Genomic DNA, 13,144 nt, shown 5'->3' with positions numbered 1-13,144 from the left:
AGAGTTGGCCAGAGGCTGCAATGGCTGTGGGATGAGCCACGCAGATCACCTGTCAATGGAGGGCTTGTTGCCCCGGTTGCTGAGGTGCTGTTGTCCGGGATGCCAGAGCCACCTCTGCCGAGGTCACACACCCTCCTGGGGAGGCCGACATCCAATGAAAGATTGGTGTGGTACCTGGGCATGTTCGAGACCTGGGCATCTCAACTCAGTTCTGGAGCGCTCATGCTGCCCGTGCATCAGCTGGGCTGTGGGTGGGCTGCGTTCCAGCCCAACGTGTCCCTCGGCTCCTCCTGCCTCTTCCCTCCCTTCCCGCAGGCTGATCCCAGGTACTACTTGATAAACACCCTGCATACGCAACTCCATCTCAGAGTCTGCTTTGCAGGCAGCAACCTACAGATGAGGTGCTTAAAGCATTCATGTTTAATCCCGTGGGTGAATCAAACACAGCAGTATAAATGCTGCAACTGTTTATCTTATTAAGTTTCATACAATCTTAACCTCCTCAGAGGTGTTTCTGTGTGCGGAGAGGGCAGGTAATGGGGAATATTTCAGAGCTTCGTGACAGACAATTCATCCTTGCATTCATTTATTTATGTCCTCACTAAGACACTCACAAATACCGGGGATGCCAAAAAAATGTATACACGTGATTTGTAGTATCATGTATATATTGAGTATTACAATTTTAACACAGTTTTTTCCTTTCTTAAATGTGTATACATTTTTTTTTGACACCCTCTGTATTTATTGAAGTTTCTCTATATGTCAGACAAGGAGCATATGTTGGAAAAATGAACAGAACTCTGTTGCTGCAACTTGTTGCACAATTTGTTGTTTGATCTTATTTCTATCCTCAGACCTATGTTATAGTCAGGCAAATCTGGGTTTGCATTCTGGATCCTGGGAGGATGGCTTTGGACCGGTTCATGGTGTTCTGTGATCCTGGGTTGCCCCTTCGGTGAGATGATGGCGCACAGTAATCAGCAGACGTGGGCTGTCCAAACCCTGCACATTGCAAAGAAAGGACTGGCTCTTGGCCAGCTCCTGGAAGAGAACCGCTAAGTCCTGGGAATATTCTGCGTTGTAAGAGTGTCTTTGAATACCTGGGGCCTTGCACCACAGCAGATAGTCTGTGCTGACAATGTGATTTACGGTGAGGGCTTTGGGCCATGTTGTATCACTTGGACCTCTGGGTGTGATGGGTTTGCTGGAGACCGAGTAACAAAAGTCAATCATGTGGGTACTCCATACCTATGTGACTGACCCGCAATTAAACCCTGGGTACCAAGGTTCAGGTGAGCTTTTCTTTTTGGCATACTTTGCCTGTATCGTCACATATCTTTGCTAGGAGAATTACGTGTCCGTACGACTCCCCTGGGAGAGGACAGACGGAACCCCTTGCCTGATCTCTCCTGGCTCCTTCCCTTTGCTGATGTTAATCTGCATCCTTTCAATGTCAGACACCATAATTATGAGTCTAACAGCTTTTCTGGGTTCATTGAACTTGAACTTGAGGGTGGTCTTGGGGCCTCTCAACATGGTACCTTCCTCTTAGGGCTATTGTAAGTATTAAATGGCATATAGTAAATCCTCAATAAATGGTTAGTATCATAATCCTCCTGATAATTTGATGACAAAGGACATTTTTATAGATAAAGAGGCTGAGGGGCCAGCTTGCCTGAGATGAACCCCCGGGGTCAAGGCCTGGAATTACAGCTAACCTCCCGGCTACCCACCTGGGCCCCATCCTCTGGAGCTTCTGCAGTGGGACACCCCTTCCCCGCCCTCCCACTCATGGGGCCTGATCCTGAGCATCCTTTCTCCTGCCCAGATCACCACCAGCACGTAGGTCACACAGAGGCAGCCCACGGTGGTCACGACAACTGGGTTGTCTTCAAATGTGGCAAAGAGCTCACCGGTCTGGCGGACATTGATGGCATTGGGCATCACCAGGAATGTGCTTCCAAAGAAGGTGAGGTGGTCCGGGAGGGGGTGGTCCGTGGCCCCACCTGCAACCACAAAGAGGCCCTGGTGGAAATGTGAGTGCATCCCTGGGTGGCTCGAGCCCACGGGAGGAGAATGAGGGGTAGACAATGTCCCTGGGGAGCCTGCTGGGAGACCAGCTGCAGGATTCCCCTGGGGCCTTTTCATTTAATTAAAAATTAATTCTAAAATGCAGAAAATACTATCTTTAACAAATATCTTTGCACCCATCATTCTCAATGGACAAGGCCCGTCTTGTCAGTCTGCCTTGCCTTTCATAGATAAGTGTTTGGGGTAAAACTGAAGTCCTCTCTGTCCCCTGTCCTCCACAGCCACCTTATCACACTGGTGTGTATCAGGCCAGTCCGTTTTCCCACCTCAGACCTCATTGGACAGATACTTGCTGAGTGCTAATTCTAGGCCAGGCACCGGGCTAGGTGCTGAGAGGACATCCACGGTGACCAGTTTAGCTCAGTGTGCCGGGGACTTTGCTGCTTTTCACAGGGAAGGTGTTGAGTCCTGGGAGCCCCTCAGGCCTGGGCAAGTGGGAAGAGCTGGTCATTTTACACTGAAGAGCAAAAGAAGACCGAGACTGGGGGAACCATGCAAGGAAAAGGGAAGGACAGATGTTTAACTCTGAGCTGGTCTCAGCACCAGAAAGTATTTCCTAAACTTGACACCCCCTCCCATAGATCTAGACCCTAGGGCCCCTGTCCTGGGCTTATCTTTGGAAGGCTCCCACTCTAGCTGTCCTCAGGCTGTGCCCCTCAACACAGGATGAAGAGTTGGGGCAGAGGGGACACTCCCACCGCAGCACACACCACCCAGCCAGGACTAGGGCAAGGCCTGGGGGGGGGGGCTGAGAAGGAGCCCCTCCCTAAATTTTGCATTCTAGAGGCCTCACTTGCCTTGCTTTGTCCCAGCCCTGGGACCCCACCCTACTAGACTGTGGTATAGGGACCTGGAGCCTCAGAATTCCCTGCTTCCAGGGCCTGCACAGACTGGTTCCTCAGGGTGGTCCTTCTGTGGTGGACTAGCCACCGGTGTGCCCACCCCTGGACATGAGGGTGGCTGGATATGGCTATGGGAGGAGCGGGGCATGTGGATGGAGCTTGGGCATGTGGTCCCATGTGTCCTGGGACAGTGAGGTTGGGGGTGGGGAGACAGGAATGGGCCAGGGCAAGGACCGCCCCCCCTGTGCTAAGGGGCGGGCCTTCCCTAAGTCCCTGGCCAGCTTGAAATCTACCCCCGGGCCATTTGGTGGGTAAAGAAGATTTAATTCAACCCCACAACCCAGCACCACCTTTCTATTCCAGGGTCCACCATGAGGTGGTGAGGTGGGAGGAAGCAGAAAACACCGGCACATGGAAAGTTCTTCTCTGCTCAATACCTGGTGAGGAAGAACCTGCCACAGCCCAAACATACCCCAACAGGTAACTCTTGTCTCTTTTCCTTAAAGGAGCCACCCAGCAAAGGCTGACCCCTTCAGGTGGGCATGGCACCAACTGCGTATTGATGGATTTCACATGGGTCTTCGTTCCGTGTTTGCTCCGTTGTTTTTCTCAGTGTTTCCCAATCCTGACCAGCATTTGGCACGCAGCTGTGGGCTTACGGGAACACTGGCACACACGGAAGGGGTGGGGCTGCTTTCAGAGAAGAAACCCAAGCAGGTGCCAGTGACACGGCTACCTCAGTGCTGGGAGCCTAGGGACCAGACTTGATTTATGCCTAAGATCTTTGTCCTCCTGGGTTTTCACAAAGACCCGGAGGGCAGTGTCTTTCTCAACCTTTTCCAGCATGAGGGCTTCTTTGAACATCGGAAATGAATCTGTGCATCCCCTCCAAACAGTAGTTGCCTCTTTAGTATCCTTTGAGAAAAGATACAAGTAAGAATATGGTCCTCAGACCCCTTGCATAGTTCTGCCTTTATCCCATGACAAGGTCTGTAATCCATGGATTTGGAACTTTCTTTAGCCATTTAGAGAATTTAGTGGTGGTTTTCCATCCAAACTTGATCCCATTTACTTATTTATGGCTCCTCAATGATCTCTACATGTTTGTATCTATATAACTATATCTCTGTATATCTGTGTCTATAATGAGCATTAAGTACACAATATTGGATTAATACAACTTTTGGTCTGTGACACACTTCTACATATGATCTTTGTATGTCCCACATTCACATTTGTATGCATTAGTAGGTGTATGTTTTTAATAACATAATAATCACCTGAGAATCCAGGACTCTACTCAAAAGTTAGTAACTTTCCAATAACTTACATTTAGTTAAGTGGTCCTTCCCCAATCTCACCCATGCTGCTCCACACCCAACCACCGTGCTGAGTCCCATGTTCATTGTTCCCTTGATTTCCATTTTATATACAGTTTTGTCTTCTCTATACTCAGATTGGCTAACATGGCAACCACTTTAGTCTATGGAGTTCACTGTATGTGAGGTACCTCACTAGATACTTTATACCCCAAATCTCACCTAGGTTCCATCCCAACTGAAAGTATCCTTTATGCCCATTTTCAGATGGGAAAGCTCAGAGAGGTGGGGTGACTCATGCAAGGTCATCTTGCTAGAATAGATGAAGTGGGATTGGACCCAAGTCTGTCTGATGGTAGGGCTCATGCTGCTGGCCCGTATACCACCCCACTTTCTGAACCTCAGGCCTCTGAGGGCAGCCTGCCATGGGCATTATGTGCCAGCAACACAGAGATCAGACAGGTTCTGGGAGCAAGGACTCTAGAAGGTCATGATACCCAAGGTCTCGTTCCCAAGGTACAAAGGCCTGTGCTGAGAGCGTGGGGAACCTCTTGTGCTTTGGGACCTCCCCATGTGTGGCAGCAGGAAGCCATGGCAGGAGTTGGCAAGGAAGCTGAAGTCGCAGTAGAAATAACCCATGAGGAACTCAGTTCTGAGTCCCCATCTGTGGCTATGCTGGGATCTGGCTTCTAACACTACTTGTGACTTGTCATTTGACGTGTGTGGCATTGGCCTCTTGTCTGTGTCCTCTGCTAGACTTAAAGCTCACCATTTTTTTCCATCATTATATCCCCACTCGTTGGCCAGGCACATGGTGAATATTTGTAGAATAAATAAAAGAAGGTATTTATGGTCTAGTAGGTAGAGAGAAATTTCAACTAGACGTGGAGGTTGCTGTTCTTGGGGAGAGTATGTAGTGCCGTAGCATTCCAACAGAGGGAGACTCCAGACTCTGGAGGCTTCTCAAAAAGGTGGCATTGGAATAGGAAATTGAAGAGTGAATAGGAGTTTTCCAGGTGGGCTAGGTAAGAAGGGCGTTCTGGGGGAGAGAACAGCATATACAGTGGCATGGAAAGGGGACAGAGATGGCTTCTGATAGCCTCAAAGCTAATGTCTACTTCCAGGACATTGTCACAGGCCTTGGCTCCTCAGGGGCAGAGCTGAGCTGACCCGAGACAGGGATTTGATTGCAATGAATAGAGCCGCGTGCCATCTAGGGGCTCAGTGAGACAGGGCAAGGCTCTGGAGAAGCAGTGCCTCGTATCAGTAAGGCTCGTGCTCTGGAGACAGACAGACCTGAGTTTGAGTCCCAGCTCTTCTACCTACTAGGTGACGGATTTGGGGCAAGTTAGTTGAGTATCCTGAGCCTTTGTTTTACCACCTATAAAATGTGAATACCAGCTATCTTACAGGGTTATTGTGAAGATTTTATATAACGCAAGTAAAACATGCAACACAGCAGCTGGCATCGAATAAAGGACTCAGCTATGAGTTTAGTTCCTTGGACATCACACTCTGGCCTCCCTCACTAACCCAGAATCAGCAGGGCTTCCCAGTTATTTGTCCATTCATTCAACAGTCATTTGTTCCCAATGGTGAGCATAGTACACTGTTCCTGTTTCATGTGGCACGCAGCACACCAAGGGAGGGGACATCTTTCAGTGATTTCCTAAGAGGATGTAGAACCACCGCTCTTCTTAATGCTTTGGAGGAGGTGGGCCTGTGAGCTCGGAGAGTTCACCGTAGGAAATCTGACCTAGCCAGGGCGTTGAGTTTCTGCAGAAAGTGACACTTCAGGTGGGGTCTGAAGGAGGAGTTAACTAGACTGGCGGTGGCTGGAGCACGTTCCAGGCACATATGCAAAGGCACCATGCAGGGGCCCAAGGTGGTGCAAGAGGCACTAAAAGGGGATCCTGAATGAGTGAGATACATCCAACCAAGCTTCTGTGTCTTCTTCACTTGCCTCTCCTTACCTAGCACTCGGAGGTATCCCTAGTGCCCTGACCCTCATCCCAGAACACGCAGTGGGACAGGAAGGTGGTGAAGCCAACTGTGAGGTCCCTGCCGGGGGTTGGATCCAGGTCCGACTGGGGGATCACAGTCAGATAGTAGATACCTTCTCCAAAATGCAGGTCCTCAGGGCTCAGGATCCACGTGGATGGCCCATCTGCAGGGAAGGGGGCTCCGGGTCAGCCTGAAGCCTTGTGGAGACGGGGGCTAACATCGTGGAAGAGGGGGACTGAGGCATCTTGGCAGGGAAGCATACCCTGATGGTCTCCCCAATGTCCTGGGAGTACCCTCTCCTCCTGAGACCAGGAGCGTAGAGGAAGAGGCTCTTCTGGAGCTGTGTACTGAGCATGGCTGCCAAGTCAGACAGACGAGGGCTCAAATTCTGACTCTGTCCCTTCTTGGCTGTGTGACTTTGGACTAGTTACTTAACCTCTCTGTTCTTATCTGAACAGTAGAGACTTTAATAGTCCCCATCCCCGAGGGTTGTCATGAGGATTGTAATGAGGTCAGGTCAGTTCTGTAAGTTCTCGTCAGCTTCGTCACAGTGCACAGTAAGTGCTTACTAAAGGGGCCCAGGAGATTATGAGAACGTAAGAGGGGTCAGCAGGTTTAGAACGTAGGCAGTGGGGCCAGCCAGATCTCAGACTGGATCACTGTCCCTGGGACCTCTGGGGAAAATGGGGACCTCTCAGCCTCTCAGAGCTTCTGTTCCTCCAAGGGTTTCATAGCATCTGACTCGTGGGGTTGCTGTGGATCAAATGAGAGAAACTAGTGATGTGTTTCCTCTTGTGTCTGGTACAGAGATGGGTGCAGAGCTGTTACATCTACGAAGTAGACAGCTGGCATCAGCGCAAGCTTCCTCAGAGGACAGGACCCCAGAGCTATCTTGAAGGAGGAGGAGTGAAGGTGAGCTGGGCAGTAATGGAGAGCATGTAGATACTAGGAAGAGGGATCAGCTGGCATATAGTGTGTTCCTGGAGTCAGTTCTGGTAAGGCTTGTTAAACAGCTCAGACCCAGAGGGCTTGACCTGGAATATCATGGGGTTACAGCGGGATTCATCCCCCAGTGGTCTCCCGTGACCTGATAATAAAACCCAAACCTCCTTGCCTTGGCACCTAAGACCCCATGTGATCTGGCCTCTGTCCATCTCTCTGTCATCTCCTACATCCTCCCTCTACAGGCCTTGGGGCCTTCTCATCTGTGTACCCAGAACACTCTTGTTCTGCTTTCCAGTGTGGCTGACTATCTTATATTCAGGTCCCTACTTAAATGTCACTTCTTAAGGGCCCTTGTCTGATCACATTTGCGAGCTAGACCTCCTTCTGTTAGTTGCTGTCACTATGCCCTATTGATTCTGGTCAGACACATCACAATTCCTAATTATATGTTAATGTGTTAGTTAGTCTCACCGACTAAGCTTCACGAAGGCAGGGATTACATTTGTTTATTCACCACTCTATTCCGAGCCCCTAATACCAAGACTTGAACATTGGAGAAGCACATTAACTCTTACTTACTGAATGCGTGCGTGATCAACGCCCACGGCAAGGACTCGAATTCTTAGTCTTGTTATAAAAACTAAAGAACCTGGGCCTATTTTCCAATATAAGCATTAAAAGCTATAAACTTCTCTCTGTGCACTGCCTTAGCTGCGTCTCACAAATGTGGGTACATTGTATTGTCGTTATCACTTAGAAATATTTTTAAATTTCTCTTGTGATTTTTTTCTTTGACCCACTGATTTTCTCTTTTTTTTTTTTTTTTTTTAAAGATTTTATTGGGGAAGGGGAACAGGACTTTATTGGGGAACAATGGTCAAATTGTTGTCCTTTCAATCTTAGTTGTGGAGGGTTCTGTTCAGCTTCAAGTTGTTGTTCTTTCAGTCTTAGTTGTGGAGGGCGCAGCTCAGCTCCAGGTCCAGTTGCCGTTGCTAGTTGCAGGGGGCACAGCCCACCATCCCTTGCGGGAGTCGAACCGGCAACCTTGTGGTTGAGAGGACGCGCTCCAACCAACTGAGCCATCCAGGAGCTCAGCGGCAGCTCAGCTCAAGGTGCCGTGTTCAATCTTAGTTGCAGGGGGCGCTGCCCACCATCCCTTGCGGGACTCGAAGAATTGAACTGGCAACCTTGTGGTTGAGAGCCCACTGGCCCATGTGGGAATTGAACCGGCAGCCTTCGGAGTTAGGAGCATGGAGCTCTAACCGCCTGAGCCACCGGGCTGGCCCCGTTTTTCTTTTTTTTAGAAGTGTGCCGTTTAATTTCCAAGATGCCTAAAAGATATGTACATATCCTCGAGATTTTATTATTGATTTGTAACATCATTCTGTTGTGGTTAGAGAACATGCTTTGTTTGGTTTCAATCCATCTGGGTCTCTGTTCAACCAGAAGAAACCTCAAAAGTATCCCCGTTATTGGCACTGAAAAACCAGAACCCCAAAGTGAAACTGAGTGCTTGGACATCGGGAAGGAAAGAGAATGGAGGTTTGGAAGGGGAGCCACCAACCCCAAGTACCTTCAAGGAGAAGTGCTACGTAGTAAATCCCAGATGGCCACCCGGGGCTCTCTTCCTCATGGGAGAAGGATGCATTGTGTCCTGCTACCTCACAGGTCAGCTCCTCTGGGATGCCATGAGTCACCGAGACATTGACCAGTAAGTCCTGTCCAAGCTCCAAGTGGTCAGAAGCCCAGGAGGCCTGAAGCCCCGACAGAGGCTCCATGAAGTGGACTGTGGTGTTTGTGGAGAGTGCGGAGGTGGTGGTGTTGCTTGTATCTTGGATCTCCGGGTGGTGCATCCCTGGGCCCATCCGTTGCTGGGCTGCTCTGTCCAGGGTCAGGTTGTCGGGGAGGGGCCCCTCTGCATGGCGCACTCAGCCAGGCTGGTGTTAACCGACAGCTCAGTGTAAGTCACCCCTGTTCCTAAGCAGGATAAGAAACATTTAAGAATGTTGGTAAGAACCATGTAGATGATTATACTGAGATAGTTCAGACTCAGACTCAAGCTCTGAAGTGAGATTCTGGATATAGACATAGCTATGGATACAGCTGTAAAGACATATGGAAGGATATACAGTGATTATCTCTGAGTATCGGGTTCATGAGTCATTTTTCTTTTTGGGTCCTCTCTTCTCATTTGTATATTCTCATATATTTATACTATGCATATGTTACCCGTAAACTTAAAAGTTTATAATAAAAATATTAGAGCATTTCGTTGACAGCGATATCCTTGCAGGGAGGAAGGCTTAAAAGGAAGCATCTCTTGAGAGTATGGCTGATTGTTTTTGCATGAGAATTAGCCTCAAGTCTTGTTTCAAGAGGAGCAAATGAAGCCATTTCCTTCCACCTTCCACGGCTGACGGCCTGAAACCTTGCCCAACAGGAGAACTCAGCTTGTTCCAATCATGATGGCGCTCCCTTTCAGGTTGGGGCTGGTTGTCCTAACTGGATGCTGAATATTGTGGTTGACTCTTGAACTATGATTTAAACCAACAAATTAGGCTTCTTTCCAATAGAAACCAAGTGAGTGTGTTTCTTGTTTGAGTGGTGATGGTGATGGTGATGAGGAAGATGAGGAAGATGACCATGGTGACGATGATGATGTAAGCCCTCTGAGAGCAGGAACCCTGATTTTCAGGTTTACTGCTGCCTCTCCCACACCTGGCAAAGAGTGTGCACTCAATTCTATTTGGAGAATGAATACAGAAATGAAGGATTATTTTAAGTTTCCCAGGTACACACAGTAGCCATCTTCACCCAACAAGCACATCAGACAGGAAGGAGCCTCAAGTACTATATTAGCACTCCTGTAAGTCACCGTGATGAGTGAGGCTCCAGGTGGTGTCAGGTGATGTGAAGTCACGCCATCACCTCCTTAGCTCTGTGCTTCACAGTTTACACCAACAGCCCTCTGTCCAGATCTCAAACTGGCCCGTGCCTTGAGGAAAGATGCTGCCTGGGGTAAGGATGGGTCTTAGTTGGGAGGGTCTCTATTGAGAGAACGGGTATTACTCAAAATATTTTAACACCTGAAACTGTGTGGGCACCAACCCAGTAGAACAGATGTTCTGATAAGTCAGAATGGACACTGTGACCAATCAGAAGAGACACTGTGACCAATCAGAATAGATGCTGTGACCAATCAGAACGGACACTGACCAATCAGAATGGATGCTGTGACCAATCAGAATGGACATTGTGACCAATGAGAAATATTGCTGTGACCAATCTGAATAGATGCCATGACCAATCAGAATGGACACTTAGACTAATCAAAATGGACATGATGTCCAATTAGAATGGCCTCTGTGACCAATCAGAAAAGAAACTGACAAATCCGAATGGACACCAGCCATAACAGCTCCTATGGCTGTAGCAGTGTGTACAGCTGAATATCAGCCTGACTTGGGGCAACATAATTGTGCCAAGCTAGTCAATGCTCAGGCCCAGCTGGTAGCACCCTCAGTCCTATTTGAATCCCCCCAACAAGGAGTGGATTAGAAGTTCAGTTCTTGTGATAGGACTATGGGCAGGCAAAGAAGGGCCTCGAGAGGGCTGGGAGCTCTCACTAGCTTACTAGCCTTGTGACTTTGAATCTTTGACTCTGTACCTTTCCTCCATTTCTTCAGCTGTAAAATGGAGATACTATGTATTGGGTGGGCTGGTACATGTAAAGCACTTAGATCAGTTCCTCGCACACAAGAGGTGCTAAATAAATGGATAGCTAAAAAACTAACTTGTTAAGTGATTGCTCTTAGTATTTACTAAAGCCTGAGATAGATTTGGGGGAAATCAAGGTTGCCTTGACCTAGCCATTTCTGCAGACTCGTCTCCATCGAGCTCCACCTGAATCCACACAGGGTCCCGGAAGAGAGCCCAGCAGAGTGGGCTGCCTCCTGCCTAGAACAGGCCGGAGCACCCAGCCACACTGAGCCTCTCCATCTTGTCTCGCAGCGTCACTGGCTTCTGAGCTGTCACACGCCACTCGCTGGTTGTACCCTGGGCAAACACAGTGAATTCCCCAGGGGTCGGGAACTGGTGGATCACGTTGCCGGACAAACTGCTGGAAACAGAACTGTTACCAGAGTTGAGAACATGCAAACACGTGTATTCATACATGCATGCATGAGTGCAGTCATCCACCTCACAGCTTTTCTGCTCTGCAAAGATAAACAGATGAAGATAAAGATGCTACACAACCAAGCTCTCGGTGTTCTCACAGGTTACATTGAGATGTCCCAGAGCAGGTGAGAGTGGCAGAAATAGCACTGAGCAACCGGGATGATGACTATTGGGTTGCGAGTCTGTTTTCTGCCTTTCAGTCCCTCGGTGGCTCACACAAACCCCCTGTCTGGGTCTTCGTGCTTCATCTGTAAAATACTATGCCCCAACCTACCTTTCTGAGCCTTATTTCCCCGTCTGTAAAATGGGGTCAGATTCCAAACATATCAAAATTATGGGTTTGTTTTGCTTCTCATTTTCTCAAGGGGATTAATTAAAAATCTCTCAGATGGCCTGCAAAGATGCACATGATCTTCCGTCCTGACTGCCTCTCCATCTCCTGTCACACTCCTCTGAGACCTTGTTTTCCAGTTCCTAGAACGTGCCACCTCTTGCCCGCCTCAAGGGCTGCAAGTGCCCTGATCTTTGCCGGGAAGGCTCTTGCTCGTCTTTTTGTTCACACTGAAGCTCCTCCTTTCTTTCTCAGCTTAAACATCACTTCCTCGGGGAATCCTTTCTTAGGTTCCCTTTATTGCCATAGCTTTGCTGCTTCTCCTACCAGAGGTGACTCTCATCCCTTATGTGCTTGCTTATTCACTGTCGTTCACTGTCATTCTTCCTTGATAGGCTGTCAGCGCAGTCAGTGTCTGTCTAGTTCTGTTACACACTTGGCACCTCGCACAGAGCCTAGCACACAGTTAATGCTTGAGAAATAGTTGACAAATGAACATATTTGTGAAGAAGCTTAGGAAACAGTAACGTCATTCTTGGTGCCAGCCAAGATGGAGTAAGCTCACCATATCCTATTTCTTCCATTAATTGCAACTGCCTTGGACAGAATTCAAAACTAAACTACCTGAGGACTCTGAAAAATAAACAACGGTAGACAGTTTGGGGAGGAAAGTCAAAACCTCAAGAATCACCCATAAAGATGGGAATTTCCTGTTTTGTGTCTTTGAAAAAAGAAAAAAACTCTCTCTCGGCTTTGTCCCTAGGGTAGCCTGAGTCATGGAACTGCAGACTGAGTGAAGAAAACAAAAGCCACAAGAGAAATCCTCTCTGTTTAGCCAGAGAACCAGGAAAAGGGATGCAGTGAGCCTGAGAGTACAGAGGAAATACGTTTTTGTTTTGTGCTGTTTCTCTTTCCTTTTCTCCTGACTCTGCCCCAGGCTGTCCTCTCTGCGTGAACCACATGAGGTGATGCAGACACGTACATCCCCAAGAGGAAACTCATCTTTCTAACCAGAGGAACGATGAAAAAGGACCTGTGAGAGCTGATGATTGTGGGAGAAATCCTGACAAGGAGAGAGCTAGAGATAAGGATTCCCTAATTCTATGTATGTCCCAGAATAAATCCTGAGCTCACCCACAACCTATGCATTTGAAGAACAGGCCCAAAGAAACATAGCAAATGCTTTGTGAACTAAACTGCAACATAAACCAACTCCCTGAGTGGTGCCTGAGTGGAGCAACCAAAGCAACTTTGAAAACTGAACTGACATGGGAACCACCACTCAGAAGGCAAGTCAGAATGCGTGGTCTGAACCTAACTGGATTGGTTGCCTGTTAAAATAAAACAAACAAAATCAACATTTTTCTGGAGGATTTTAACAGGATCCAGTCTCAGAACTTACTATACTATTCAAACTATCTAGAATACAA

The 13,144-nt window shown here is 48.3% G+C and overlaps 1 protein-coding gene across 1 annotated transcript in view; it reads right to left on the bottom strand.

Moving 5' to 3' along the window:
* Window positions 1–13,144, bottom strand: part of LOC109459290 (polycystin-1-like protein 2) — a 47,156-nt gene that overhangs the window by 19,244 nt on the left and 14,768 nt on the right. Inside the window, 8 exon segments of the mRNA XM_074316009.1 lie at window positions 1,774–1,827; window positions 1,830–2,009; window positions 2,345–2,360; window positions 6,229–6,438; window positions 6,522–6,616; window positions 8,769–9,113; window positions 9,116–9,183; window positions 11,094–11,316. Coding sequence (XP_074172110.1) covers window positions 1,774–1,827; window positions 1,830–2,009; window positions 2,345–2,360; window positions 6,229–6,438; window positions 6,522–6,616; window positions 8,769–9,113; window positions 9,116–9,183; window positions 11,094–11,316 — 1,191 coding nt within the window.

Source organism: Rhinolophus sinicus, linkage group LG11 (genome assembly GCF_036562045.2).
Source record: "Rhinolophus sinicus isolate RSC01 linkage group LG11, ASM3656204v1, whole genome shotgun sequence".
NCBI classification, from domain to species: domain Eukaryota; kingdom Metazoa; phylum Chordata; class Mammalia; order Chiroptera; family Rhinolophidae; genus Rhinolophus; species Rhinolophus sinicus.
This window is presented reverse-complemented; position numbering and strand designations above follow the sequence as displayed.